Here is a 26059-nt window from a genome sequence, read left to right on the forward strand (position 1 = left end):
TCATGTAAAATATCAATCCCATCGAGGTACCGGATTATTTGGATTTAGTATAACTACCTGGGCCATGCCATACCCATCCGAATCCCCTCACTCTTGTTATCGTTTTCAAACGCGACGGAGACGTTCGAGACGTCGTTTCAACCGAAGCCGTATCGATACGGATACGATAATATTCCGTTCTATGGAACAACTACTATTACAACTACAGACTTCGCCGTCCTCCCGGCACAGGCTTCCGCCAACAGTTTCGTTCGATGGCAAATAATTCGAGTCGTCTCGGCCGCACGCACTGTCAGAACGGTGGATGGGTGTAAATAACAAAAAAAAACAACACAAATTACAGGTGAATATATTATTACAGGTAACACAGGTACTGCGGTAGTGAGGTACCTCTGTACAGGTGAGGTGAAATATCATTGCCACACTGCCGCCGCCGCCGCCGCCGTAGCAGCAGCAGCAGCAGCAGTGACTCCGCTCGCAGTGCAATCGTTATTTATTTTTTTTTAATTTTACAACAATAATAGTTTGTTTTTTTAAATACATATTATTTAAAATTATTTTGTCATCGAAAAATGAACACATCAGTTTGTTCACAACTGCGGTGTCGACGGCACCCGCCCACAACGTTTCCGTGTACATAGTATTATCTCACATCGGTTAAGTGTGAGTCGGGTTCTGGCTTCTGTACACTGTTATCTGCATCTATATATTTCATTAGTCCCCCTGGGGGTTGTCAATTATTATCATTCAGCCCTGTCAGCGATTTCCAAGTCGCTTGTGGTTCGTTATGTGTATATTATAATTTTTTTTTTCAAATGTTTAATTGTGCAATGATGTTTGGTGTCACACAACATATGGACATCTCTGCTATAGTTATGTGATGAAGATTCTGTGAACACTTACACATCGAATACATAATACCACAACATACACTCACAGGACAGTCAAAGGTTCGTGATATTTAAATATTCTCCTTACATTAGGTACTATTGATTAACCTAGTTATAATAATGTATGTACAGTGTAATCTAATTACACCAACACCTTAATTATTTAATCCAATCAGTTTTGGACCAATCCAATTTTTTCATGTTGTTACTAAGTCTACTGTCTGCAGTGTGACAATTATAACTAAAGTTTGTGTTTGAATTGAGCATGTTTTACAATATTAGGTAGTGTTCACACATACAGAAGATTATTTTAGCTTTTATCTTTAACTGTTTTTTAATTAAATAATTTTTTTGACTTTCAATTATAAAGGTTCTGATAATCTTTTGACCGTTAAGACATCAAATTACATACTAAATTAGTTTTTTATTGTTTAATTAATCTTAAATTGATAACAATGTTGCCCTGTTCAATTTTTTTTAACATGACTTTGTATTGCAGTTTATACTTAATTACCTTTACATAATAAAAAAAATTAGTTTCACGAGTTCTATAATTTTTTATTAAAATAATAATTTATGTGGGTATAAGGATTAAGGAATAAGGAGTACAATGGTAATTACAATTCATCGGTTCTGGTAGGAGCATTTAAATTTAATTATTAATGTTATTATTTTATATGATCAAGATACATAATATCTAATTTACAACATATAATCTATATTTATGTATAGGTACCTAATTCATTTTTTTTATGATTAAATATGTACTAACTACTTTTTTAGAATAAAATATATAAGTCATTGGTAGTTGTTATTAGTTTGATTCTTCCGAGAATATTTAATTTGTTGTGAAGTTTAAAAATCAAACAAAGATATCACTATATTGTATTAACACCTCGATTAACACTAAAATATGCAAACCGTAGATACCGAGGTAGATACTAATATAGGTATTTAATAAATGTTTTAATATTTCCTCAAATATTTCTATGCATATCTTTTTTCGTTATAGACCAAACTAGTTATTGACAAATAGTTTTACCCATTGTTTAAAAATTTTAAATAATAACTATTATTAATAAATAAAGAATGTTGATGTACAACCGTCATTATCTATTGAAAGAATATTTTTTAGTAAAAATGTTCTTAACATTTTGTTGCTTAATTAAATTCGAGATTAAATTTGCAAATAGGTACTATGAATGAAAAATATATATTTCATTTATGTAAAATGTAAATTTATCATAACATTAAACCTAATATGAATGATTTCAATTACACTTAATTTTCAAAATTATAATTTATATGTTATGGTTTATGCAGGAAAATTAGGTTTATAGGTACATTAAACATTTGAAATGTGTAGGTAGAAGTAGAATAATTATTTTTCAAGTACTTACCTGTAATATTTGAACATAGTATACCTTACAGTTTACCTGAAATTGTTCATACTTATCTTGTTGTCAAGAAAACTTTGGAAGCGGTTATTTAGTGTGTTCTATTTGAGGTTCTATTTCTAACATACAGATTAATCTATAAATGCAATTAGAACTCAGAAAACTAAATTTTTTCATTATGTCTGCAGTCTGCTAGAGATCGAATTCTTTACATTTTTGATTTTACCCGCTTATATCATAAAAAAGTTGTACCTATTAAAAAAGTCGAATTAAAAAAAATCATCATACTTTAATGAAAATTACAATTTGAAGCTGAAATCTATAATAAATCATAAATGAGGAAAAATCCATCTCATGAAAACTTTACGACAAAATTTGTTTTTAGAGTTTTTCTCGCTTCACTAGATTTATTGGCACGTTGGAAATAGAAAACGTCTAAATTCCAATTTAGCTATAATTTTTCTCTGAAAAACAGAAAATCACTGCTTCTAATCCACTTAAAACGGAAACCTGTAGAAAAGAACCTATATTCTAGGAAACCTACCAAATCTGAGCATTTTTTTCCATCCCTCTAAATTCTTGCAAGTTAGCCTCGAATTCAACAGCTGTAGCAGTTTATTATATTGTATTATTTATTTACGTTTTATATAAGTAATAGACCTTTTCGTTTATCTGTAATGTACATTAATTTTCTAAGTATTTACTATTTCTCTTTAACACCAAATATGTCGTAAATATTACTATGGATTTTCGTTGAACAATAAATTATAAGGATGATGCATATACGGCGAATGAGGTAGCTACACGTGTCATATAATATTAATCCATTAATTAAAATTAACTATATACTTTGATCAGTAAACAATTTTATAAGAAAAATCTCATATTTCTATGTCGAAATTATATATCAATAATATGGACAAAAAATAATTATTGATGAAATGTTTTGGACTATTTGGCGAGTATTACTGTATACTGCAGTAGAATATGTATAATATTATTAATTAATGTTATAACATATTATAACTATAAAATAATTAATTAAAGTATAACAGGGAGAGTCGGCAGTTTAAAAATTTAACATTAATTTTTCACAACTCTAATAGGATTTAGATTATACCGACCTCATTATTTTATAATGTGCTATCTTGATCCTTAATTTTTTCTCATAATAGTCTCGAGTTATAAACAAAAAGTAGAACAATTTGTGAATTATTCATAATGCAAGAGTCACGAAATAGGTATCTGCACAATATTAAGGAATATTATTATGTAACACAGTCCAGAATAATTACAATCAATATAATTAAAAAAAAATTCGTTAATTTTGGAGAAAAAATATCTCGATCTGCTAGCAATGCGGAAAACTGTTTGGATACGTAGTTCAAACAATATTCAATTAGTTTTTTTCGATTTGCATACTTAACAACGACAAAGGAAACTAAACCTACACAGTATAGGACTTGATGATAATATTCAACAACAGAATATAAATTACGACGAAAAAAATGCAAGTCAATCTCAACGACCTTCTACGACGTTAACCTGAAAATGAGGAAACTATACAAAACACATTTGACATGCATCTTAAGTTTTATTTTTTTAATACCATGGCCAGTTCCTAAATAGTCTATTATTATAGTACGCAATTAAACACGTTCGTTTAATATATTTATAAATTCGCAAACCGAGGAAGTGTAAATATGCATTACCGATGTTTTCATCTTCATTCTAAAACAGTAAACACATTATTTTAACGATTTTCTGCGCTGTATTGATAAGTGTATTGAGTTATTTATTGTTGAAGGAAACGTTTAACGGAATGAGTTTTGAGTTGTGGAATACTATATTATATATATCCTTATCAATATCGTCGAATTACTGCTGATCTTAAAATAATTTATAAGAACTAAGAAATTCAACCTAAATCGACGTTGAAATTTGTTAATGATTATTGTGAAAACTTTACTATAGGTACCTAGATGTTTAACTATGGTAAATATTATATTTTATGACGTTATTACCTACTATATAGATTTGTTTTTTTCTATAGGTTTTACATAGTTGTGTTATTACTTATTAGTGTAGTTATTAATAATTGTTTTATTTTGACCATATGGTATTTTTTTCATTGCTAAATGTTAAATAAAAAATTACCATCAACATCTGGCTGTTGTCAAACGATAATAATGAAAATGACGAGTACGCTTCAGAATAATATCGGGTTATTCAGAAAACTGCAGATGATAATTATTATAATATAAGTATCACCTATAAACGTTTTAATAATTACCCACCATCGTTCATAACGTAGGTACTCGTCCCGGTACTCGTTTTAAAATTTTAAATCAAGTAATTTGATTAATTTTATTAGGTAAATAAACCTTATTTAATCGGGATTAAATATTAATTAATGTCGAGATAATAGTGTTGTTAGTCGTACATTTATTGAAGTTTTATTGGTTTTCTCGAATAATTTAAGGTTATATATATTTTATACGTATATGAATATATTTCATAAAATTTAACGGGTTACAGAAAAAAGTACAAAGAAAGTAAAATTAAATTTAAAAAAGTATAGTATAATACTAAATTGAATCCAAATAACTGCTTCCAAGGTGCCTTTGCATATTTTAACGGTAATAAAAACGTTTATGTCAGACACATATGATTATACGATATAAACATAATGTTCGTGTTTTTCATTGAATCCCAAATACATATTTACTCGAGAGACGTGGTAACTCGCATTTTATATATTATATAGACACCGATATTTCGTGCGTTAATTATACATATATAATAGGTCTATAATAAAACCACACGGTTTATATTCGTTAGACCGTATCTCAGTGAAGCAACTACCACCACCAATTGCTTCATATTGTGTATGTTTTTTAGGCTAACGGTGGTTTAGCGTGTTAACCAGGGCCATTGCGGGTAGAGAGAATAATATTGTTTACTAGGTACCTATATAATATAATTGTGCTACTGGGACGAGACTTTGAAACTGAAAAAGTTACACTGTGTAACAACTATACTAACCTTCATCGCATTTTAATGAGTTTATAAATGACGGGATTAATGGTTCGTGACAATAGAGAGACTCTTTAATATTGCTTTGACCCGTCATGTGCTTGCTCCAACTCCATATATCAAAAATATAATCTTGACTATATATTATTTAAGTGCTATAGACCGTCATATTTTGTTTTCCATTTCGTCTGATATTCTTTTAAAAACCGTAATAAATAATGTTACCACACTACCACTCGTAACTAAACCTAAAACCAGACATAGTATTTGTATTCAAGTGCCATCTGGCCAGAATACTTACTCGTTTTATCTGGGAAAATATGAATTTTATCTCCTCGAATCTCACGTTTTATTTTGATGTATCTAAAACGCCCCCCCCCCCCCGCCCCCAAAGAAAAAAATTACACATCTATGTGTGTGGATCCAGGAAAATATCAATAGGTACTCAATAGCATAATACTATATTGTCCTTGTTTAAAGCGTTGAAAAAATTATGAATAGCTTCTATAGAGTATAGTTAGTATAGTTGGCGTTGTTGCCGCTGTAATGTATATTGTATAAGGTCATTCGTTTAAATGTTATATACTTATATGATATAAATTATGTGCTTTGATAATATTCATTTTTCATTATACCACAAATAATAGTAATTTTTCCTACTCTTTGTTCGTTAATAATTAAAACTACATATTCGGAAATATTATGTCCGATTCGCTTATTCATGAAATATCGACTTGGTTTTGTCGTTGTTATGCTTAGTCGTCATCCAAAAATAGTAGAATCGAATATTATAGAACTATGTTATCTTATGTGTGGGATGGAATTACAACAGAACTCTATTATATTATATTTTATTTTTATATTGGTATTTATATTAAAGTTTTATCTAATATAATAGTATACAAATTCTATATAACACAATAAATTACTCAAGTGTGTCAGTGATTTGGTATCGTGTATCACATTTAACATTGTACAAAATATCATTCTAGTTGGATTTGATGTATCTATATAGGTATTTAATACTTGTGCATTATTCTATGATTTTGTATACAGTTTATAAATTAAATTAATATCGCCTTTTTTATAAGATAATAATATAATTAATGCTTTTATATTATTAATAAGTAATAATCACTTTTTGCTAATATTTTATATTAGGATGTATTTGTCTTGGATAAATTCATTATCACTTTCACGAAAATATTGTGAACAGATAAATTAATATTTTATAATTTTGTTTTGCACTTAAAAATGTTTTTGCTTATGATATATTTAATCCTTTAATTATGGAACAAATTTTAAGTTTGTAGTACGACATCTTTAGAGTATAAAAGATAGGTAGGTACTTATTTTTTTATTCAAAATTATTATTGTTTTGTTTTATAAAAATTACTGCAAGATAATTAATAATGATGTATTTGAATTATTCAGTGTAGGTTCTTTTCCGATAAAAAATTATTCAGTCCACATAATTATTCAATTTTGTATGTAATTTTATATAAATTAAAATAAAATATAACTTATACATGTTTATCTTACCATACTTCTTTATGAAACCAGAAACAATATACCCATTTATATGAATATTCAATATAATATGATATGAAATATCAGAATTTAATTTTTATTATGTATAAAATACTAGCTGCCCGACCTTCCTCCGGAAGAAATTATTTTTTTATAATTTAATTTAAAAACATATGACTATTTTTTGGCTATACAAATGATATAATATAATTACATACTGTAGTTATTGTTATTACTAATTTCTGAAAATTATATATCCTTAATTTTGAATTCAACCACTGGAGTGGTAAATTTTATTCTTTTTATTATAGAATAGAGATAAGGTAGAAAAAAATGTAACAATAAATTATTTGTTCAATTAATAATATATATTTCAAATGGAAAAATGCAAGTGCGAACAGATAAATAAATAATTAATAATGATAATAATAACAATAATAAATAAACAAACAAACCGGCTTCCCTCGTCTCCAAAATCAAGTTAGATTCTTATATAATATAGATATAGATATAGTTGATCAAATCAGTAAATCAGACATTCTATAACTATTAATTAAATACAACAAATTATTCTGCAGGATGACCAATTATTCTCATTATGCTGATCATTAAACATTGATTATGTAAGTTAAAAATCTTTCATACCTACCTAATAAAAAATAATAATGAGTATAAATGAAATATGTTTTATATTCTTTGCAGTACGTATTTAGGTATACCTACAGTTTAGAGGTGCAACTAGGGTTAAAATTCTGGGGGGGGGGGCTACAGCCCACATATCCTATAGGGGCTTATATCTAAATCAATAAGGGATATTGGGGGAAGGGCTAAATCGTAATTAACGGGGCTAAGCCCCGCCAAATATCCCTTATTGATTTAGATGTAACCCCCCTATGGGTTATGTAGGTGGTAGTCCCTCAGAATTTTAACCCTGATTACGCCTATGCGGCGGTCCCCTAGTTGTATCACTGGCTAAATTCCTGAGAAAATACCAAGGCCTACCCTTATGTTTGTTTATGCAGCTTATTAATTAATAAGAAATCATAACAGTTTAAATATGTTTCAATTTTTCATTGATTGTTCAAAATAATTTTATTTCTTGATACCTATATGTAAAAAAAAGTCAGTAAAATGCAAAGATGTGTATTTATTATACGTATAGGTAGTGCATATTAGTAAATTAGTTTAGTATATTACTGCACAGACAACATATTATAATAATAATATTATGTTACTCCGAAATTCGCGTAAAACCTTATCCTATATAAACAAAATTTCTCAGTTATAAACAGGTATATAATTAATTTTATTGTTTTTCAGTAAAATTTGTTAAGTATTTTAATAATTTTCCGTGTGAATTTTATGTAAATGTTAAATTATTTAATTAATATTATCTTAGTTATATTATAATATTACAGTCGCTAAGTAATTTGTTGAATAAGTAGTTATAAATTCAATAAAAAATTTAAAAACTAACTGACCCATATAAAAAATTATCCATCGTTGTTTTGACTTGATAGTAGATATTTAAATAAGCGAGTGTGAACTCAAGCCGATAAAACGTTTTTGGCAGTGTCCGTGACAGTTCTTTTAAGTCAAAACTACCCCGGGTTTCGAGTTTTTTGACTAAATGGGTTGCAGAAAAAACAAAAGAAACGGAAACGCGTCTAACAACCCTATGCACGCAACGCAACACGCGTTTCCTGATCGGAAACAGCAGCGGGGAACGTGCCGTATCTAAACGCACACGTCGTCTTGTGCGACGCAGCTGCAAAAGAGGGAGTATATTATATACTTAGAGCATCGTAGTTTCCTCTTGTTTTTTGGCTTAAACTTCTCCGTATTCATGTTTAATATAATAACATAATAATATATGATATATACGTAACGACAAACGTGTGCAGCGACACAATATATACAGCATGTTCCGCTTTATTGACGGGTGCTTCTATATATAGGTACCTACCTACATCTGTCCGTCGGGACACGTGCCTATCACCTTTCCGAAGAAAAAAAATTACAACCCCCTCATCGGAGCCTTTCCACACCTATCCGTGTCCATGTATATATAAGGGCGTGGGCGTTCGTCCGGGTGTTTAGTGTGTGTCGATTTATCCTACGCGAACGAGTTCAGTTCATTTTACGCGTTTTACTACATAGTTCAATAAATTATAATATACTATCGTACATAAAATAAATTGTGCATAATTTAATCTTGTGCGACGTAGGCGAACCGATCTTGAAGGTTGCCCGCAAAAGCATCATGACTATGGTACGATCGCAGGTATTTGAAAACAATATTGTATACATTTTGAATTCTCTTACATGATTTACACACATTAATGACGTTTCAACGAAGCTATTATTATTTATTACAAATATTACTTATACAATTAATGATGTAATGTCATGTTATCACGACGACCATTCATTTGCATTGTTTCGAATCCCGATCGGTTTTTAATACATTTGTATAAATGTCGATATAATGGTATTACATTGTCAGTTTTCTGTATGACGTCTCTGTTTGTAGGTTTCGGCTAGGATGATGGCGCCCAAAATACAAGAAGATGAAAATATCGTCAATAACAATAACAAAGGTGACTCGCCCGCGTTCAAACTCAACATAGAAGACACTGCCGTACACGGCGGGAACACGGACTCGAATTCTACGAATAACAGGTATGTTAAATTTTGTGAAATAATGAAGTATATCAAAACGAAATTTTAATTTTAATTTTTTCCTTTGATACAGCCAGTTTTCGAGCATGTCAGACGAAGAGAGTTACGAATGTTACGGTGAAGGCGACATGGAGAATTCTTTGCCTGTCAACAACGTGATAACAAAGTTTGTTTATTCCTTAATCTTTATAACAAATATAACAATTACTTCACAATTTTCAATTATTTGCTTATATAACACGGCATTGGTATACTAATAGTATCCATGATTTTTTCGTTTCAGCGGCGTCGAAAATCCAATCACGAACGCGTTGGGACTAAAGAGGAATACATGGCTTAGAACAAGTTTGAGGAGGACGGCAAACGGGAATAGGTATATAAATTATCATCAAACTTAAATTACTGCAGTTTTTGCTTGTTTACGTCACGTTTACAATGTACATTATAATTATTATATCCCCTGTTAATCTCCTCTTTTTAAAAAAAAATTTTAGTGCTGAAATTTTGCCAAACCGTAAATGGGGTTCGATGAGACATTCGTAAGTACTTAACATTGCTTTTCAACTTATTACACAATATAATATTAAACATGTATACTCTATCGACCGTGTAGGTAGTTAATCACTTACGCACGCACTGAAACTTTTAATGATTAAAATCGGTACAAACATTTCATTTTGACAGACCTAGACATTCCGTGACTGTACTTCCATTTTTTAACTCTTGAACAAAAATCGTGCCAACAAATATAATTGTATTATATATATTTTCGTGTTAGGTAAAAACCTAATAATATGATTACGATTTACGGCGGTGTTTTTTCTTTTGACATTTTTTTTCGTATTTAAAATGGTTTATTAAACGATATACCATGCATTTCTATTCATATACTTGTCTATTTGATGATCATCAAAATTAAGTAGCTAAAATGTTTAATAAGTACTTATTGAAAATAATTTTGATCGCGGCTGCAGATAGGTATAGGTAGATTACTTATTATATGAGAGAAAGGTGAGAATAGTTTTATTTATTTATATAGTAGTAGAAGTATGAGTAGTATGACCTCTACGTTGAAAATCCACCAGTGGGTCCTTATTCGGTACTGTAGATTATTTGTATAATTGCATGTGGGTTTGTCGTTTGACACAAAAGAACTATTGTCTATAAATATATATTTAACTCTATGGTGTATTCGAAATCGTGGCACCTGAAATAGGTCATTATTATATGATTTGTCCGGAGTTGGCTTCGCGTGTATTTAGTATTATTCCCGGTTATATATGTATTATCCGTGCGGACTCTATATATTTTGTCATGTTTACTCGATGCCCTTAATTTGATCATGCGAATAAGTGTACCTATTATATTAATATTTTTTGAAAAATCGTTAGTCGTTTCTGTTTGTCTATTAGTTTTTGAAGTAATTGGTTTCGATTATTGAATACTCACGAGAGTCGAGTAGAAATTAGGTTTTAGCGGTTTACTGATGTCGGGTACTAATAGGTAAATGTCTCAACTGTTCAATTTTGTCATAAATAAAGGGTATAAGTTTTTTTTTAACGATAACATTCCCAACTAATATGTACACTGGTATAATGTTTTGCGTATAATATACTATTAAATATGTAAAACGCTTTAAAAAATGTAACAAATATATTTTTTAGTTTTGGAATTAGTTCCATGCACCGTCCACCTTCTTTTTAAAACACGTGATCGAACAAACGTTTTTTCATTGGTGTGTGTGTGTATACCGCTGTCGTCATAGTTACATTCACACACAAAAGATCGAGACAATACTAGTGATTAATATTTACCATCTACATGTGTTACGTAATAATTTCCTCTCTGGATCATTATTATAGTTTTCTAGCTACAATAATGTTATTACGCGCGTCTTCACTCTTCAATGTGTGCACATCGACGCACGATTTGCGGGGGCGCCGTTATAGGTATATACTTTTTATACGCGCAAATTTCGTGTGATAAAATCGCGAGTTTGTATATACATCTATAATTACCGCGCATTTACAGTTCTCTTGCTCCTATAGTCGTATATATAATATGATTTATAGAGATTTATGTATTATAATGGGTGCAACGCTCACTAACCTACTATTAATATTTACTACTATAATACAATGTAATATATTGTACCTACTGCAGCAATCGTCGAAACACTCAAGCAACGTGTATTCGTGTATTCAAACAAAATGTAGGTAGCGTTTGTATTTACCTGGTATTGTATAGTCGACGAGATTTTATTGAAATTTTCTTGTCTGTCGTGCGGCAGAGGGTGATATTTTTTTACTATTTATATATATATATATATTTACACCCAACTGGCAACCTGAATCGGCTGGGTTTGTGGGCGTATTTGGCGAAAGTAAACGCGGTTTTGCGGGTGCGTCGATTGTTTATTTTTCACAGATAGGAAACAATTCTATACATCCAGCACAAACGTTTTGTCATGTTCCAAACGATTATTATATTATGTTGAAAAAACCGAAAATTGGAATTACGCAATAATTTTTTTTTTTTATCTTTTCGCGTGAACTGCCGCTGCTCATATAGTGAATAATAGGCAACCCATTCTATTTGCATATATACGGATGTATAGTATAGAAATTCCGTCGTAGGGTCAATATTCGTGCAAGTACATAAAGCTGTTAGTTTTTTCCTTACATTTTTCTCAGCCCCGTACGTTTTGCACCGTCGGACTGTCGGAGTGATTTACGCCAAATATCTACGTGTCCTTGAGTTCAACGAATCCGAGTCGGTTGTACACCGTGACTAGAATTCTCTCTCTATATTATAATATAATATGCTATTTATATATACATATTAGGCAGGTTGGCTGGTATTTAATATAATATAGTACATTCATACCAGCTGTATAGTACAATTTGATATTTTTTTGCGGTTGTGCGCATGTGTACGCCGCCATCGTCCGGCTCGAGTGTGCATAGTAAAATATTAATAATAATAATAACATTATCCGCTGAGCGTTATGAGTATGACCCAGTGGTGCATTGAAAAAAATGAAAGGCGAAAATACGCAACGATAGGAAGGAATGTTGAGGGGCCGTTCTCTGTTCTTATCCGCTGTAGAATATAATATAACCCGTCTTGTGAGACCGGTAGTGGTAGCCGTAGTAACCGACTACGTGGTATCAGCGTATATTATTACCTATACGCACACCACCACTGTGTGTTCGGCAGACGTATACAGTTGACGCACACAACACCCCTTCTCGACGAGCGCGCACACACACACATACACGTGACTTGTGTATATAATATTATATAGTACGATTTCATAGTGTGTGTGATTTCACCTACATATAGTTATAGTGCGACGGCTGAGTGCTGACGAGTTTGATCATTTCTCTCTGGCGAGCGGTCGTGTGTCGCCGAGATAAAACGTGTCTTCATCGTATGTGCGAATAAATATCTATGTGCCTATTATAATATATATTCATTATATTCGTCAAAATATCATGACCAATGCTTTGCCGGTGTAGTGTGTGTGTAGTGCATAATATAGACGAGACATGAAACAGGAATATAATCGGTCTTCGTGGAGAAGGTATGTAATAGCTATCATATGCATTTACCCACCAACTTGCACGTTTTTCTTGGTTTTATAACAGTAATTATTATTACCTATATTCCACCAAAGCTACAGTTCATTTTTGGTATTGATTTAAAAATCCGAAAAGAATGTTTTCTCTTTATCACAGGCGTGTCTGTCCGTCACTATAATATATTTTTATTATAGGTAGGTTTACCGTTTAGACAGTAGTCATCGTCGTCGTTCCATATGGTGAATTTTATTGTCGCCTATCGGCTGTAGTGTTTTCGGCGTTCACGTAAATTTATCCCGGTTCACAATTGCGAAAAATTCCCACGACGGGCGCCATCGTCGTCGTAATAGTTTAGTCGTGGTCAAGAAATTTAGTGACAATTATGCTAGAAATAGCAGTAAGGGGTATATAGGGTATATTATAATAGTATATAATCACGGAGTCCACGAGATATTAGTCTGTCCTGTGACAATAAAAACATTCTTAAAAACTTACACATAATGTCATTTTCTGGATTAGCTCTTTAATTTTAGATCAATATAATTATAATGCACTGATAGCTCACCCGTTTTTTATAAATACAGATCATACAAGTATGATATATATTGAATTGTTGGGTGTATACTGCTGTACGTGTTCTGTATACTTATCGTACGTACAACGACCTAGTTTCAATGATTTTTTAAGAATGATTTCCCGAGTACTAGGAAAATGTAATTATCATCGCGTACGAGTATAGTGAAAACCTCTGTTTTTCTTTTTGTTTAGTTTCCCGGTAAGTTTCACTATATATATATATATATGTATATTATACTGTTCAAAAGTAGAAGGAGCCAATGAAAAAAAAATTATAAATTTATGTTTTACACATTGTTCTTGGAAGCATATACATTTTGATTGCGTATTGGTAGATAGGAGTTATACCGTTTTAAATGTTAGATGTGAATACACATTCATTTAAGAACGATTATGTCGAATTTGTTTGCAACAATATTGAGAATTAATTGATAAAAAGATTACTGTCAATTATACATTTATCACTAATTACTAATTAGTTAACCTCTTACATATTATTTATTAGATTTTATTTTATAGTCTTGTTTTGAAACACAATTATTCAATTATTACTTATATTAAACGAAGCGATAACTATTTTTAAATATCTAGTGAAAATATATATCTACGCCGTTTTAGAATAATTCATTCACTTAAGTTTTGTGTGCAGGCTTTCGAAAAGTGCATACAATTTAGTAGAAAAAATGTAATTATGGCGAAATAAAACTACATGAAAAACATACATATTGTGTTAATGCGAGCATAACTGCAACATTTGCCGATCGTAATCTGAGTAAACCCGTCTGTGTATGTAGAAAGAATGCATTTCTTTTTTTTTTTGTCTTTGAAAATTTGATAACGTTTGTTGTAATGATAATTAATAGATGCGCAGTGCGTGTGTGGTGTTAATAACGGTGCTTATAGTAAGTAATGTTTATAGAAAGTAGCTTTCCATATCTGCAACATAGACGTCGCCGTTGATGCTGCCACAGCTATTATTATCCTAATGAATAGATATTTCTGAGGAAAACGCGTTATGGTCTTTCAAAAATGCATATTAAGCGTAGTTTATAGACCACTTTTACTTTTTAAAATTATTTTTATTATCATTATTATTGTGTAATATTTGAGTATAATTATTAAATGATAATATATTTGCGATTTGTTTCACACAGATCGAGCAAAAGGATCAGTTCAAACGCACTCGCCAGGTAAAATATTTAAAGCGTTTATTATCATTGTCTTTGTCGTTTCTACATATTATTAGATAATAATAATAGCATTGTCGTTTTTGTGTTTCAGTGATCTATATCGGAGCTCAAGTTTCAATTCATCCGGTCGCAGTTCCATTTGCGATACGCCCGACGATGTGTATTCCGATACGTCCATCGAAGAAGACGTTCACGACCTCAACAATAAGGTAAGACCCATAATAGGTATAGCTGCCATCGCGTAATCATTATTATTATACCTCAGTACCTCACCGCCACTACCAAGACGTATCATTATTATTTCTACATTCGTATTTTATACGTGATAGATCCCATCACGGCTACTAAACAGCATTCCTGTGCGCGCTGCTGGCGTGTAAACGATTTCCTCCGCCGTCCACAGGAAACGAGTGTACTCGATTTTTGTTTATATAGGTATGTGTCTTAGAATAGTTCCTACCTGCAATGTTATTCGCCCGTTCTGAGTATTTGACAGCTACAGGAACGGTGATTGCCAATTTGAGTTATTTTTAAAGTCCTACTAAAAAATATAACAAATTTGCAAGGTGAACGAATTTGACTACTGCGTATTACGGAATAAAGTGATAACAATTAGGTTAAGAATCAATGAAACATTTAAATTCAATATTGCAATTATGTTGGTCAAGCGGATAATAAGTTATTTGTATGTATACAATAGTCCAATTAAAGAAAAATATACATTATTAGCTTAAATTTAAGTGTTAGTTTTCAAAAATGTATTTTAGATTTAATCTCAAATTGGTTTATTTGTATTTATTACTATTTAGTACCCGATACCCATTAGCTACATACGTATATTATATGAACACGTAAACGAGTTGGTTCCCAATTATCTAATTGGTTCCCGGGTAGTCTATATAAGGTATACATACGAATTGGTTCCCTGGGGGGTAACTTACGAATTGGCTCCTATATACATTTTCATTTTAATAATAAAACATGTTAAAATTAACTAATTCAACCGTGGTTGAAAAATCATTGTATTTTAAACCTACAACAGTTTCACAAGTTTGCTAATCAATATAGTACATATTATATAAGTATAAGGAATACGCTGTTTGACAATACTCAATACAACTAATAATAACATTGGCATATTTAATAATAGTCTACCCTGTCAAATACCAAATACTTAAGTTAAGTTTATAATATGTGATACTAAAAAAATTACATACACCTTTACAACGTACAATTTTTACTGTTCGGGTATATTTTTTAGTTAATTAAAAAAATATGTTTGTCACACCTGTGCCGAAAGTTTAATTTTCGATGCCGGTTTATTGAAGCATTTGAAAATGACCTCTTTTCGTCCAGTGGACAATAAATATTTAATATCTAATAGAAAAAAAGTAAATATTAATTTTTTTATGACCGGTGTGCGGTAAATTGGAAATCCCCGAATTTTTTGGACAGTAAAGTGAAATACTCACTCTGACAGCGGTCCAAACGGTTACCGTCTATATATTAAATTAGTATAAATACATTTTATTTATTATTATATAAAATACTAGCTGTTAGGTGGGTTCATGGGTGGATTGTACTAACGGGAAGCCAGGAATTTCCCGGTAGGCATACCTCCCCGTATTTGGGCAATGAGCCGATTTTTTCATATAGGGGCCCTTTTTAAATTTCCCGGTATACCTAAAATGGCCAATCCACCCGCGCGTGGGTTACTCCCGTGCTGTTCAATAATATGAAACAGTTTGACGAATCTAGATACCGAGAACAACAAGTATAGTTCACTATGGATTACCATAATATCGATGAGACGTTTTTGAAGGCGGCAGAGGTGTGACAAAACATAGTATGTGTGGGAAGGCAATTTCAGTCTTGGGAAAATTACAGCTCTCGCCTGCGTGCCGTCATCGACGCTCGCGACTGAAATAGCTCACTTCTCGCCCTTGCCATATGGTACACAATATACTATTGGGAGGGCGGAATTAAATTTTTCGTTAAGTGATTTGCAACAATAATTTATGTTGTTTGTTCTGAGGAAGATGAATATATCATCCTTTTTTGTGGAAAATCACAGTCATTAGATCTTAATACTTATACGTACAAGTAATTCGAACATTTGTATAATATACTATATTGAGAAGTAATTTTTATCGGGAACCAATTCCGTATTTATAGCGATAAAAGTTATTATGACCCCCCTTTTTTTCGTCTAGTTTATTATTTATTTAAATTTATAATTGGCTATAATTTAAATTATATTATATTAGATATAACGTCTTTTAAGCTATACAAGCAATAAAAATAATAATTATAATATAATTATTTTTTTAATTTAGAAAATGTGGTGATGACTTTTTGAACAGACCATAAGTAATAATTAAACTACAAAATTAAAATTAAAGTTAGCATTATTAAAACAAATAAAAAGTATTGATCTTATATAGATAGGTAACATCGGAAAGAAGATATTAATCACTTTTGTTTTTAATTATAATTTGCTTAACATTTCCGTGAATATTATTTTTCGTAGAATCTTAATATATTTTATATTTTATCTTATTTAATTGCTCGTTTGTCTTCGGAGTGGCTATTGCATAACACGCGTTTTTGCCTATCGTTCATGTCGCTGTATTTTTGGTTGTGCAGAATCGTCCTCGCGGCTAATCGTTGCGCTTCAATTGGCTGTAACTTAATTATCTCGTAATAATAATGGATGAGTGTCGTATAGTGTTAGGTTAAGTTAGGTGAGTGTGATGCACACTAGGGGGGCACTTAATTTTTTTCCCTAGTTTTTGCAATGCTAGAATATATAATTATGACCCCTTTGATTATAAAGTGTATCTACTCTTTTTATGATTATATATTTATGTTAACAGCTATAGTACTTACATTTTTTATAACAATTTATTAAGGGTCCTGGTTGCAATTTTTCAAATTTTCCGCAATTCTATACAATTTTATACTTTAGTTGTCACCTCAATTATAATACTTTTCCACTAATCTATTACCCGATACCTATTTAGGGGGGGGGGGTTGATAGGGTGTATTGTATCGATCATATTAAGGTTGTTGAAGTCTAATCGTTTTTTCGTGCATTTAGAAGTCAAATTTAAATTTCGAAAAAATATAAGAATTTCCCCGCTTTTGTCTGTATTTTTTAGGATGCAATTTTTTTTTTCGGTAATACTAAAAAAAGCGAATTTTGAAAAATAATAATTTGGTACTACCTATACTAATTAAACAATACAACAAATCAAATTCCATTTCCTACACAACCTAGAAAAGAGATTAAGGAATTCAAGTATGTTTTCAAAATTAAAATAATGCTTTTGGTACTGGGTGAAATTTTCTTCCGCTTTTTTGGAATTTCTTGGCACATGGGAGTTGAACATTTTTTTATCGCAAAATATGGTGACGTTTGACTGCGCGCATGTAAATTTCCAAAAATCTTAGTCATAGTGTATCTTTAATTACATAAAGCGTTCGGGGAACACACACACAGCACTAACGATAGTTGATATGATTAAAATAGTTAAAATCATTAAAATGGTTTGCTTTCGACAACCTTAAATTTTAATTTTTATCAAACATAATATAAAATAATATAAAACAAGCCAAAATAAAATTCGTGGTGTTGAGGGGGGCATGTGCGGAGGGGCCATTGGCTACGGCACTGGCACACACTATAAATTGATGTTGTAATTTGTATAGGAGTAATATAAAGTGATTATAGTGGTGCATTCGATGAGTGACAACAGTTTGTGATAGGACGTTTTCAAGTCGTATACTCAACTGTATATTATAAGTAGATGGCAACCACACGTGCACATTGGGTAGGGGACCAACGTGGTGGTCGCAGATGATAAAAGCCCATCGTCTCGTCATCGTTTAACGAACGAATAATTGCAGTACATAATGTCATAGTAGAGTACTAGAGTGTATACTACATAATATAATACTATTCATATATATAATGATGCGGAGTTATTATATTAGGTTTTTTTAATAATATCGTTCAGTATGCGCGCTGCCGGTCCCGATATTGTTATCTGTCTGTGTATGCGAGTGTGTCGTCAGTGAATAGTCGTACATAATGTATAATAGTAGTCGTCAGTGAGGTAACATTTTCGCGTACGCTCTCGTTTTTTTTTAAAGACAATAACACCGTTGTAGGGGGCCTGCGTGTGGTACAGCATACTTTTATCGTCTGTTTACTACGGTCTTATTATAATTGTTATTATTATTCCGTCCATTGAAGCGCATATACGTGGCTTGGCTTGGGCAGCTACTTAAAATATACGAATCAAGAAATCATAGTCGACTTTTGGGGAAAAAAAATTTTTGTCGCCGAGCCAAAATAAGTCATCGTCGATATTATTATTAGAGTGCACATCATATTCTCTCGACGCAGTGTGATCAAAGTTCAGTAAAAAAACACGTCATATCTCGACGAACGCTCCAATAGTCCACACACCACACACATACATATGCGCTCGCGTTCGATAATATAGTTAATTGATGCTGTCGTTATCAATATTCAGTATTCAGATAAGCGAAATGGCTTCTATTCCGAAAATCGGCCAAAAGGCCGTCCGCAGTGTTATCAGACCGTAGTCTTATACTTACGCTTGCATAGTCACTTTCTTAAGAAGTTATGTTGTTTGTCATGTCGTCGTCGTCGTCGTCGTCATCGTCCATGAAGAACAAGGCCGACATTTTAGAAAACTGTTGCTCCGAGCTTGAGTTCGACATGTGGGACGGACAGTTCGAATTTGTGGGCAACGCCTATGACGCGGGCCCCATCGGAGTCGACGTGTTGAAATTGCCTAAAATTTCACGGAACTCGCATGTTTTTGGCGTGCAAAAAGTAATTTCGTCTCATCGTTTGTTTATGACTATTTTTACATATTTTTTTTTTACTATACTTACCTACACTTATAATAATCACTCGCGTGCGTAATGTTTGCGTATGCACTTATTATAGGTATGTAATATATGTATATTGTCACACCGATGCGCCTTTGTTTTAACCACCTATATTTTAATATATATTAAAAATACTCGCGTGTTGTATTCAAAGTAATTACTACAACAATTACACAAACCGATGTCATCGTATAAATTATAATGTGTTTGTATGTGTATGTGCAGGTACAAGTGTTGCAGAAACAGATGAATTCCCTGACCGACAATCAACACCTGACGGACGAACGGTACGCGCGTACCAAGGAGGAGAACGCCGCTCTCCAAGCCCGCGTCCACATGCTTGAAGAGCAGCTCCGCGACACCGAACTCAGGTGCGAAGAGCGGCTTGCGTCCGAAGAACGCAGACACAGGGAGCTCGTCACCCGAGTTGATAGGGAAAAACAATTGCATATCGATAATTGTGCCATAAGGTAAATACAATATAACATGTTATTATAGCTAGGTACTTATACTTACATGGGCTTAAATTTTATATTTATAATGATAAATTGACTTCATCGTATTTACATTTGTACCTCGTCGTGTAGTATCACTAGTATCCATCCAGTGTTCCAAAAATCATGTATATCAATTAAATATATTATATTATAATGTCACGTTTCATAAAATCAATTAATAGTAATGAATAGGGATAGTATATATTGTTATATAAAAATCATTATTCATATAAAAGTTATATTCATAATTTCTGATTGATTTATAACAATTAATAACGTCACTTCAAATTATAATCACATATATTATATTAATTATATTATGTAATCAGTTGTATAGTGTATAATTATTGTATATGATATAATTTAATTTTAATATGTGCAATATGCATGTACGATACTCTTATATAGTCTTATATTTGATAATTATATTGTAAATTGCAATAGTATGAACGAATATAAGGATGAATTGATGACACTTTGCAGCGGCAGTAAACGCTGTTATGTAGAAAGACGTGAAATTTTTAATTTTTAGGCGTTAAAATTTAATATTTATGAAATTGCTTTTTTTTAACGATATTCAAGAATGAATATTGTTTTGCTAACATATAATAAGGAAATGGTTAAGGTCGTATAAATGAAACAATTTTAAAGCTTTTTTATTTTTTTTTGAACAGTAATTAATGCTGTATAAGTTATATGCGTATTTTTCGTATAAAGTTATTTATCGTACAATATAATATTAAATTCTTTAATGGTATAGGTATGGATATTTTTTTTAACACTTTTTGAAATTAAGCAGTATATAGATAGGTACCTACAATATTTTATAGTTAAAAATTTACAATATCTTCTTTAAATGTTCATAGACTTCAAAGTATCGAGTCGGCTAACGAGAATTTACGATTGGAGGCAGAAAAGTGCAGGTCCGCGTTAGAGACGATGCGAACCGAAAAGATTTCGTTGGAACAACGTGTAAGCGATCTCAACGTGGGTGCTCAATCGTTCAAAGATGAAATACGTCTGCTGGAGGCCGAACTAAGGAAGTTGAAACAGAGAGAAAGGGACAACGAAGAGGTCAGTATAGAACAATATAAAAAGCCGTCTCCGCTTATAATAATTAAAACAATAATAACAACACTATGTATTGATATAATGAATTGTTTGTACGTTGTGGGGTTGTGCTTCTTATATTACACGTATATCGTATTTATAGATTTATTAATTTATTTATATTTATAGATCATCGAAGGTCTGACCAAAGAGTTGGAAATATCTCGACTTGAAAAGGAAGCCATGATCGCCGAACTAAATTCGCCTTCGCCGTATGTTACTGAGCTTACGGCCCAGCTAGATTCGCTAAAACATCAGAATCGATGTAAGTGTAATCTATAAAATAGTGGTTTTTAATCGGTTTTATATTCCTAAAATATAAATTACTTAAGAGGATGCTACACAGATATTTGTTATCCCCGTCTTACAAGTGTATAACATCGCGTTTATCTCAGTTAGTTAAAAAATTGAAGGAATCTACCTATTATGAAACTTGATGGTAAGAACATTATCTGGGTTTTTTACGATAATTCAGTTTTCTAGCGAGTTATGAGCATTTTTAATTTACGCTATATTATATACGCATAACTTACTAAAAAAATGAACTATCGTAAAAAACCCACATTCAAACACAAATAATGTACTTACCATCAAGTAAGTAATAGATCGATTCACCCTAATTTTTAAACTAACGGAGCTAAACGCGTTCTCCTGAGGGTAAATTTGCTATGTTACTCATTTGTAAGACGAAGACAACAAAATATGGCCGTGTAGCGTATAAGAAAGTATACAATTTTATTTATCTAATTTGTTCTGAAAAATTAAATAAGAAAAAGTTGTTCATTGTTGAGACATGTGCCCTGAACATTTTGTGAAGTTGACTGTGTTTAAAGAAAGGTGGAAAACCACTGTTATAAAGATTATAATATGTAGTATAATAAACTTATGTCGTCAGTGGCGTAGCGAATCATGTTTTTCAGAAGCAATTGCTTCTGGTTTCTAGGGGGTGGTGGTGGGTCATAACCTCACAAAGCCCACATACACGGTTAGGTTAGGTTAGGTCTTTGAACTTTATTTTGGGTGCTACCCCACCCACCTATTTGAGCATATGAGTATCGTATACATCAGTTGGAGTAGGGTGGGGTAGGTCATACATAATTTGTTCGCTTCCATATGATTTAAAGTTCGCTACGCCACTGTATGTCGTGGTGATTTTCTTATCGCAAAACACTCGATATACCCTAACCTAACATACACCTTATAGCAGTTAAAGCGCAGAGTGAATTGCAAATGTTTTATTTTTATTTTTTCGGCAGCATTGAAGGACTCCTACGACGAGTTACAAGCTTCCTCCATAGCCAAAGGCATCGAGAGAGGAAGGCTGCTGTTGACAGAGTCGCCCAGCCTCGCGTCCGAACTCGACGGACTGACTCACGATGACGTAAGTGCTGTGTTATTATACTCGACTAATGGTTACTCATATTTGGAATATATTTTTTTAACGTGTCGTTCGTCTAAATGTCTAATTATCTCGCGTACCCGTGCTTAAAAATAACATTTTTTTAAATCGTTAGAAAAACAATAACAATACCGGAATAATACATCTAACCCGAATTATGTCAATAAAATTTGTTATAATATGTAAGTAGAAGTAGTACACATATAGAGCAATAATATGAGCAAATAATATCACACGCGTGCAAAATGCAAATGATAATATAATATATTATGATACACCTTATAAGTTATAATATAATAATATTATGTAGAATGTTGATGTAACAACACACTTTAAGTAATATTATATGTAATTATTATTTTTTTTGCTCCTTTTCACAGCACAGTCCCTCGTCTTTGCAAATAAACAAGGTAATTTCAATTTGGATACTAAAATATGTTTTTTTTTTTTTTTGATCAAATTAACAGTGTTTGGCTTTTTTCTTAATTTTTTTTTTCTAACCGCACCCAGAAATTATAACACAACATAACATTACATCGTAATTTATAAAACCCGCGAAAATAGATTCGGCTAATATTAATTAATAGACATGACATTGTACGTACTACGAGGGTTTAACAATGCAGATGAAAACGATTTAATCTAGATCTAGTCGCGGTCGTTAACTCCCAATGTCATCGGTGTCGTCGCGTCGTCGAGTTGGTATGCCATAGCTATGCGGGAACACAAACAACAATAATATTGTCACGGTGCCTTCTTACATTATTTTTGCCGTGTCTTCGAGTAGCCTGAAAGAATGATTACAACATTTTTATTGTGTTGACGCAAATTTATAAGAATGTCGATCGAGTATCAACACAATTATATACGAGATATTATACACATACACTCAAAAGCGATAAGAATTTGCAAACAATTGAATTATCAAACGCTTTTGCATGGAATTAAATTAATATAACACACTTGACATTTTATTACATTTTGTGTATGCTTTGTTGCATGCATACTAAAATTGATAAATATTAATTAACAATTTATGATTTTTTTTTGATTATTTAGGTATTATTTTATTTAATTGAAAATATAAGTAATACATTTATATTTAGTTTATTGATTGGAAATTATTATCACATTATAAGTATAAAAAAAAACAATTCTCACGTGTGCTTAATATATTTTAACTAGGTAGGTACCTACAACCTACAAATAATGCTAAATTAACCACAATGTAGCCCCGGTGTCCCGTAATTTCATAGTAATATTAGAAAATTAATTAATAATTTCCAATATATTCATAAATATCAAAAAGAATTAATAACTATTGTTTAAACAAAATGAGTATATTATCATGTATTATCATAGTTTTATATTCATGAGTATATGAACCTTATAAAATACATTTTAATTTTAATGGGTAAATAAATTGAACGTAATTTTATTATCGTACAACATAATTTCTTATTAATTTTTAAACCTTTGGTGTAGACTAATGTTTTATTTTAGTGTTTATTCAATGTTTTCTTTATTTATGTCACCTGAAGATGCTTAAAGCCATTTAAATATTAAATGGTAATAATAGTAACTGTCTTGGCTGCACGCTGTACATTTTTATTTTCTTATTTACATAATGTAATAATATAAAATATATGGGTTATGTTGCTGATGATTTTAATCGTTTTCAGATGAAAACCGCCTTGAAAGATCAACAGGAGGTGAACGATCAGTTACGGGCTTACATTGATAATATTCTACTGAACATTGTTGAAAACCATCCCGAACTGTTGGAAGTCAAACAAAATTTATGAAATATCGTTATAATTTGATTATAATAACAGATATTTACGCATACACATACACACAATGTTCCTAATACTATTGATTGGTGAAGTTGGAGACCAGCGTCTTTCAATAGACATTATCTCAATTATTGTTGTTGTCATCGTACTTAAATAGTATTATTATGTGGCCGCCTCATTAATGTCTACCAATTTTTTTCCACTACATATTTCCAACAAATGTTATCAATTATATGTGTGTTATATTATATATAATTTGTTGTGTATATAAACAGTTAATTTTTTTTTTAAAAAACAAAATAAAAATGATAAAAATATAACTATTATCATATATGTTTAAGAAATATTGGATAACATTTTTTTTTAAATTATATTTAATTGTATCCGTCCAGTTATTACAATTTATTATTTATATTTACATACAATTATGTTGTTTAATTTTCGCATCCATTTGTACTGTAATCATTTTAAATTTTTAAAAGATAAAGTATATAATATTAGATAGTCCGCCAATATGTTATAATATAATTATTGTTACTTTATATAATATATTGGAGTGCTAATTAATTTTTATAACTGTTATCTGTTCCAAAGAGACTGTGATGTGGTAACAATATTAGCCAGTTATTTTTTATAATACTTGAGTCTTGTGCCAGTTCACAACATAAAATATAACAGTATTTTTTTAGCAAAGAAAAAGTTTTGTTTTATTTATCCTAAAAATCCATTAGAATGCATTAAAAAATAATTTTGTCATACATTCTCGTGATATTAGTTAACTTGTATCCTTTAGTGCAGTAACTAAATTTATTGTTTACATATTGTTATAGTGAATTGCTAGTGCACATTTTTGTTTTTTTCTACTTTTGGAAAATAACAATATTTTTACATCAAAGAACTGTATTGCATATTTCTATTTAATTATTTTTCTCTAATAAATGATATGCATTAAGTCTTTTCTATATTATATATTTACATTTATCAAAATAGGTACTTACATACATTATTATCGTTCTACTAATCTTATCTGAAGTAGGACATTTGTAGATTAGAAAAGTGTAGTTAAGCACCGAAAACATATAACACCGTGAACTAATCATTGAATTTAATTTGAATTTGTTAGCAAAAATTTAGCATTGTAAGCACTTTAAAAATCTATTTTATAATATTTTTTTCTTTGAAATCATAAAAACTGACAGTGAAAATCAGCTAAATAAATTAAATGGATCTTAATATATATTTTATTATTGACAACATTCTACACATGCACTTTTGATCAATGGACCAAAAAAACATTTGAATGTTTGAACTCAAAATAGCCATTAAAAATTAATCCCTATGCAGAGTTAATAGACAGCAAATTCTAATCTTTTAACTAGTTATATTGATTTATGGTTTTATACTTGATGGATAGTTCATTAGATAAATAATATAATGTACTGGTGT

The 26059-nt window shown here is 31.0% G+C and overlaps 1 protein-coding gene across 6 annotated transcripts; it reads left to right on the forward strand.

Moving 5' to 3' along the window:
* Positions 1-205: 205 nt before the first annotated feature.
* Positions 206-25312, forward strand: LOC100166273 (rab11 family-interacting protein 4). 6 transcript variants are annotated; one of them, XM_008187349.3, is made up of 14 exons: positions 206-343; positions 874-950; positions 9387-9535; positions 9609-9701; positions 9819-9908; positions 10030-10074; positions 14850-14885; positions 14977-15094; positions 20037-20281; positions 21175-21382; positions 21548-21683; positions 22675-22799; positions 23198-23227; positions 24500-25312. In XM_008187349.3, exons 3-14 carry the CDS (start codon positions 9399-9401, stop codon positions 24620-24622), a joined length of 1386 nt encoding a protein of 461 aa, XP_008185571.1. In that variant the 5' UTR covers positions 206-343; positions 874-950; positions 9387-9398; the 3' UTR covers positions 24623-25312. The 6 variants fall into 6 exon arrangements, with proteins under 6 accessions (XP_008185571.1, XP_008185569.1, XP_008185570.1 ...); XM_016806480.2 differs by lacking the exon at positions 206-343 and adding an exon at positions 544-663; XM_008187347.3 differs by lacking the exon at positions 874-950 and having other exon boundaries at positions 213-343.
* The last annotated feature ends 747 nt before the right edge of the window (positions 25313-26059 follow it).

Source organism: Acyrthosiphon pisum, chromosome A2 (assembly GCF_005508785.2).
Source record: "Acyrthosiphon pisum isolate AL4f chromosome A2, pea_aphid_22Mar2018_4r6ur, whole genome shotgun sequence".
Taxonomy (NCBI): Eukaryota; Metazoa; Arthropoda; class Insecta; order Hemiptera; family Aphididae; genus Acyrthosiphon; species Acyrthosiphon pisum.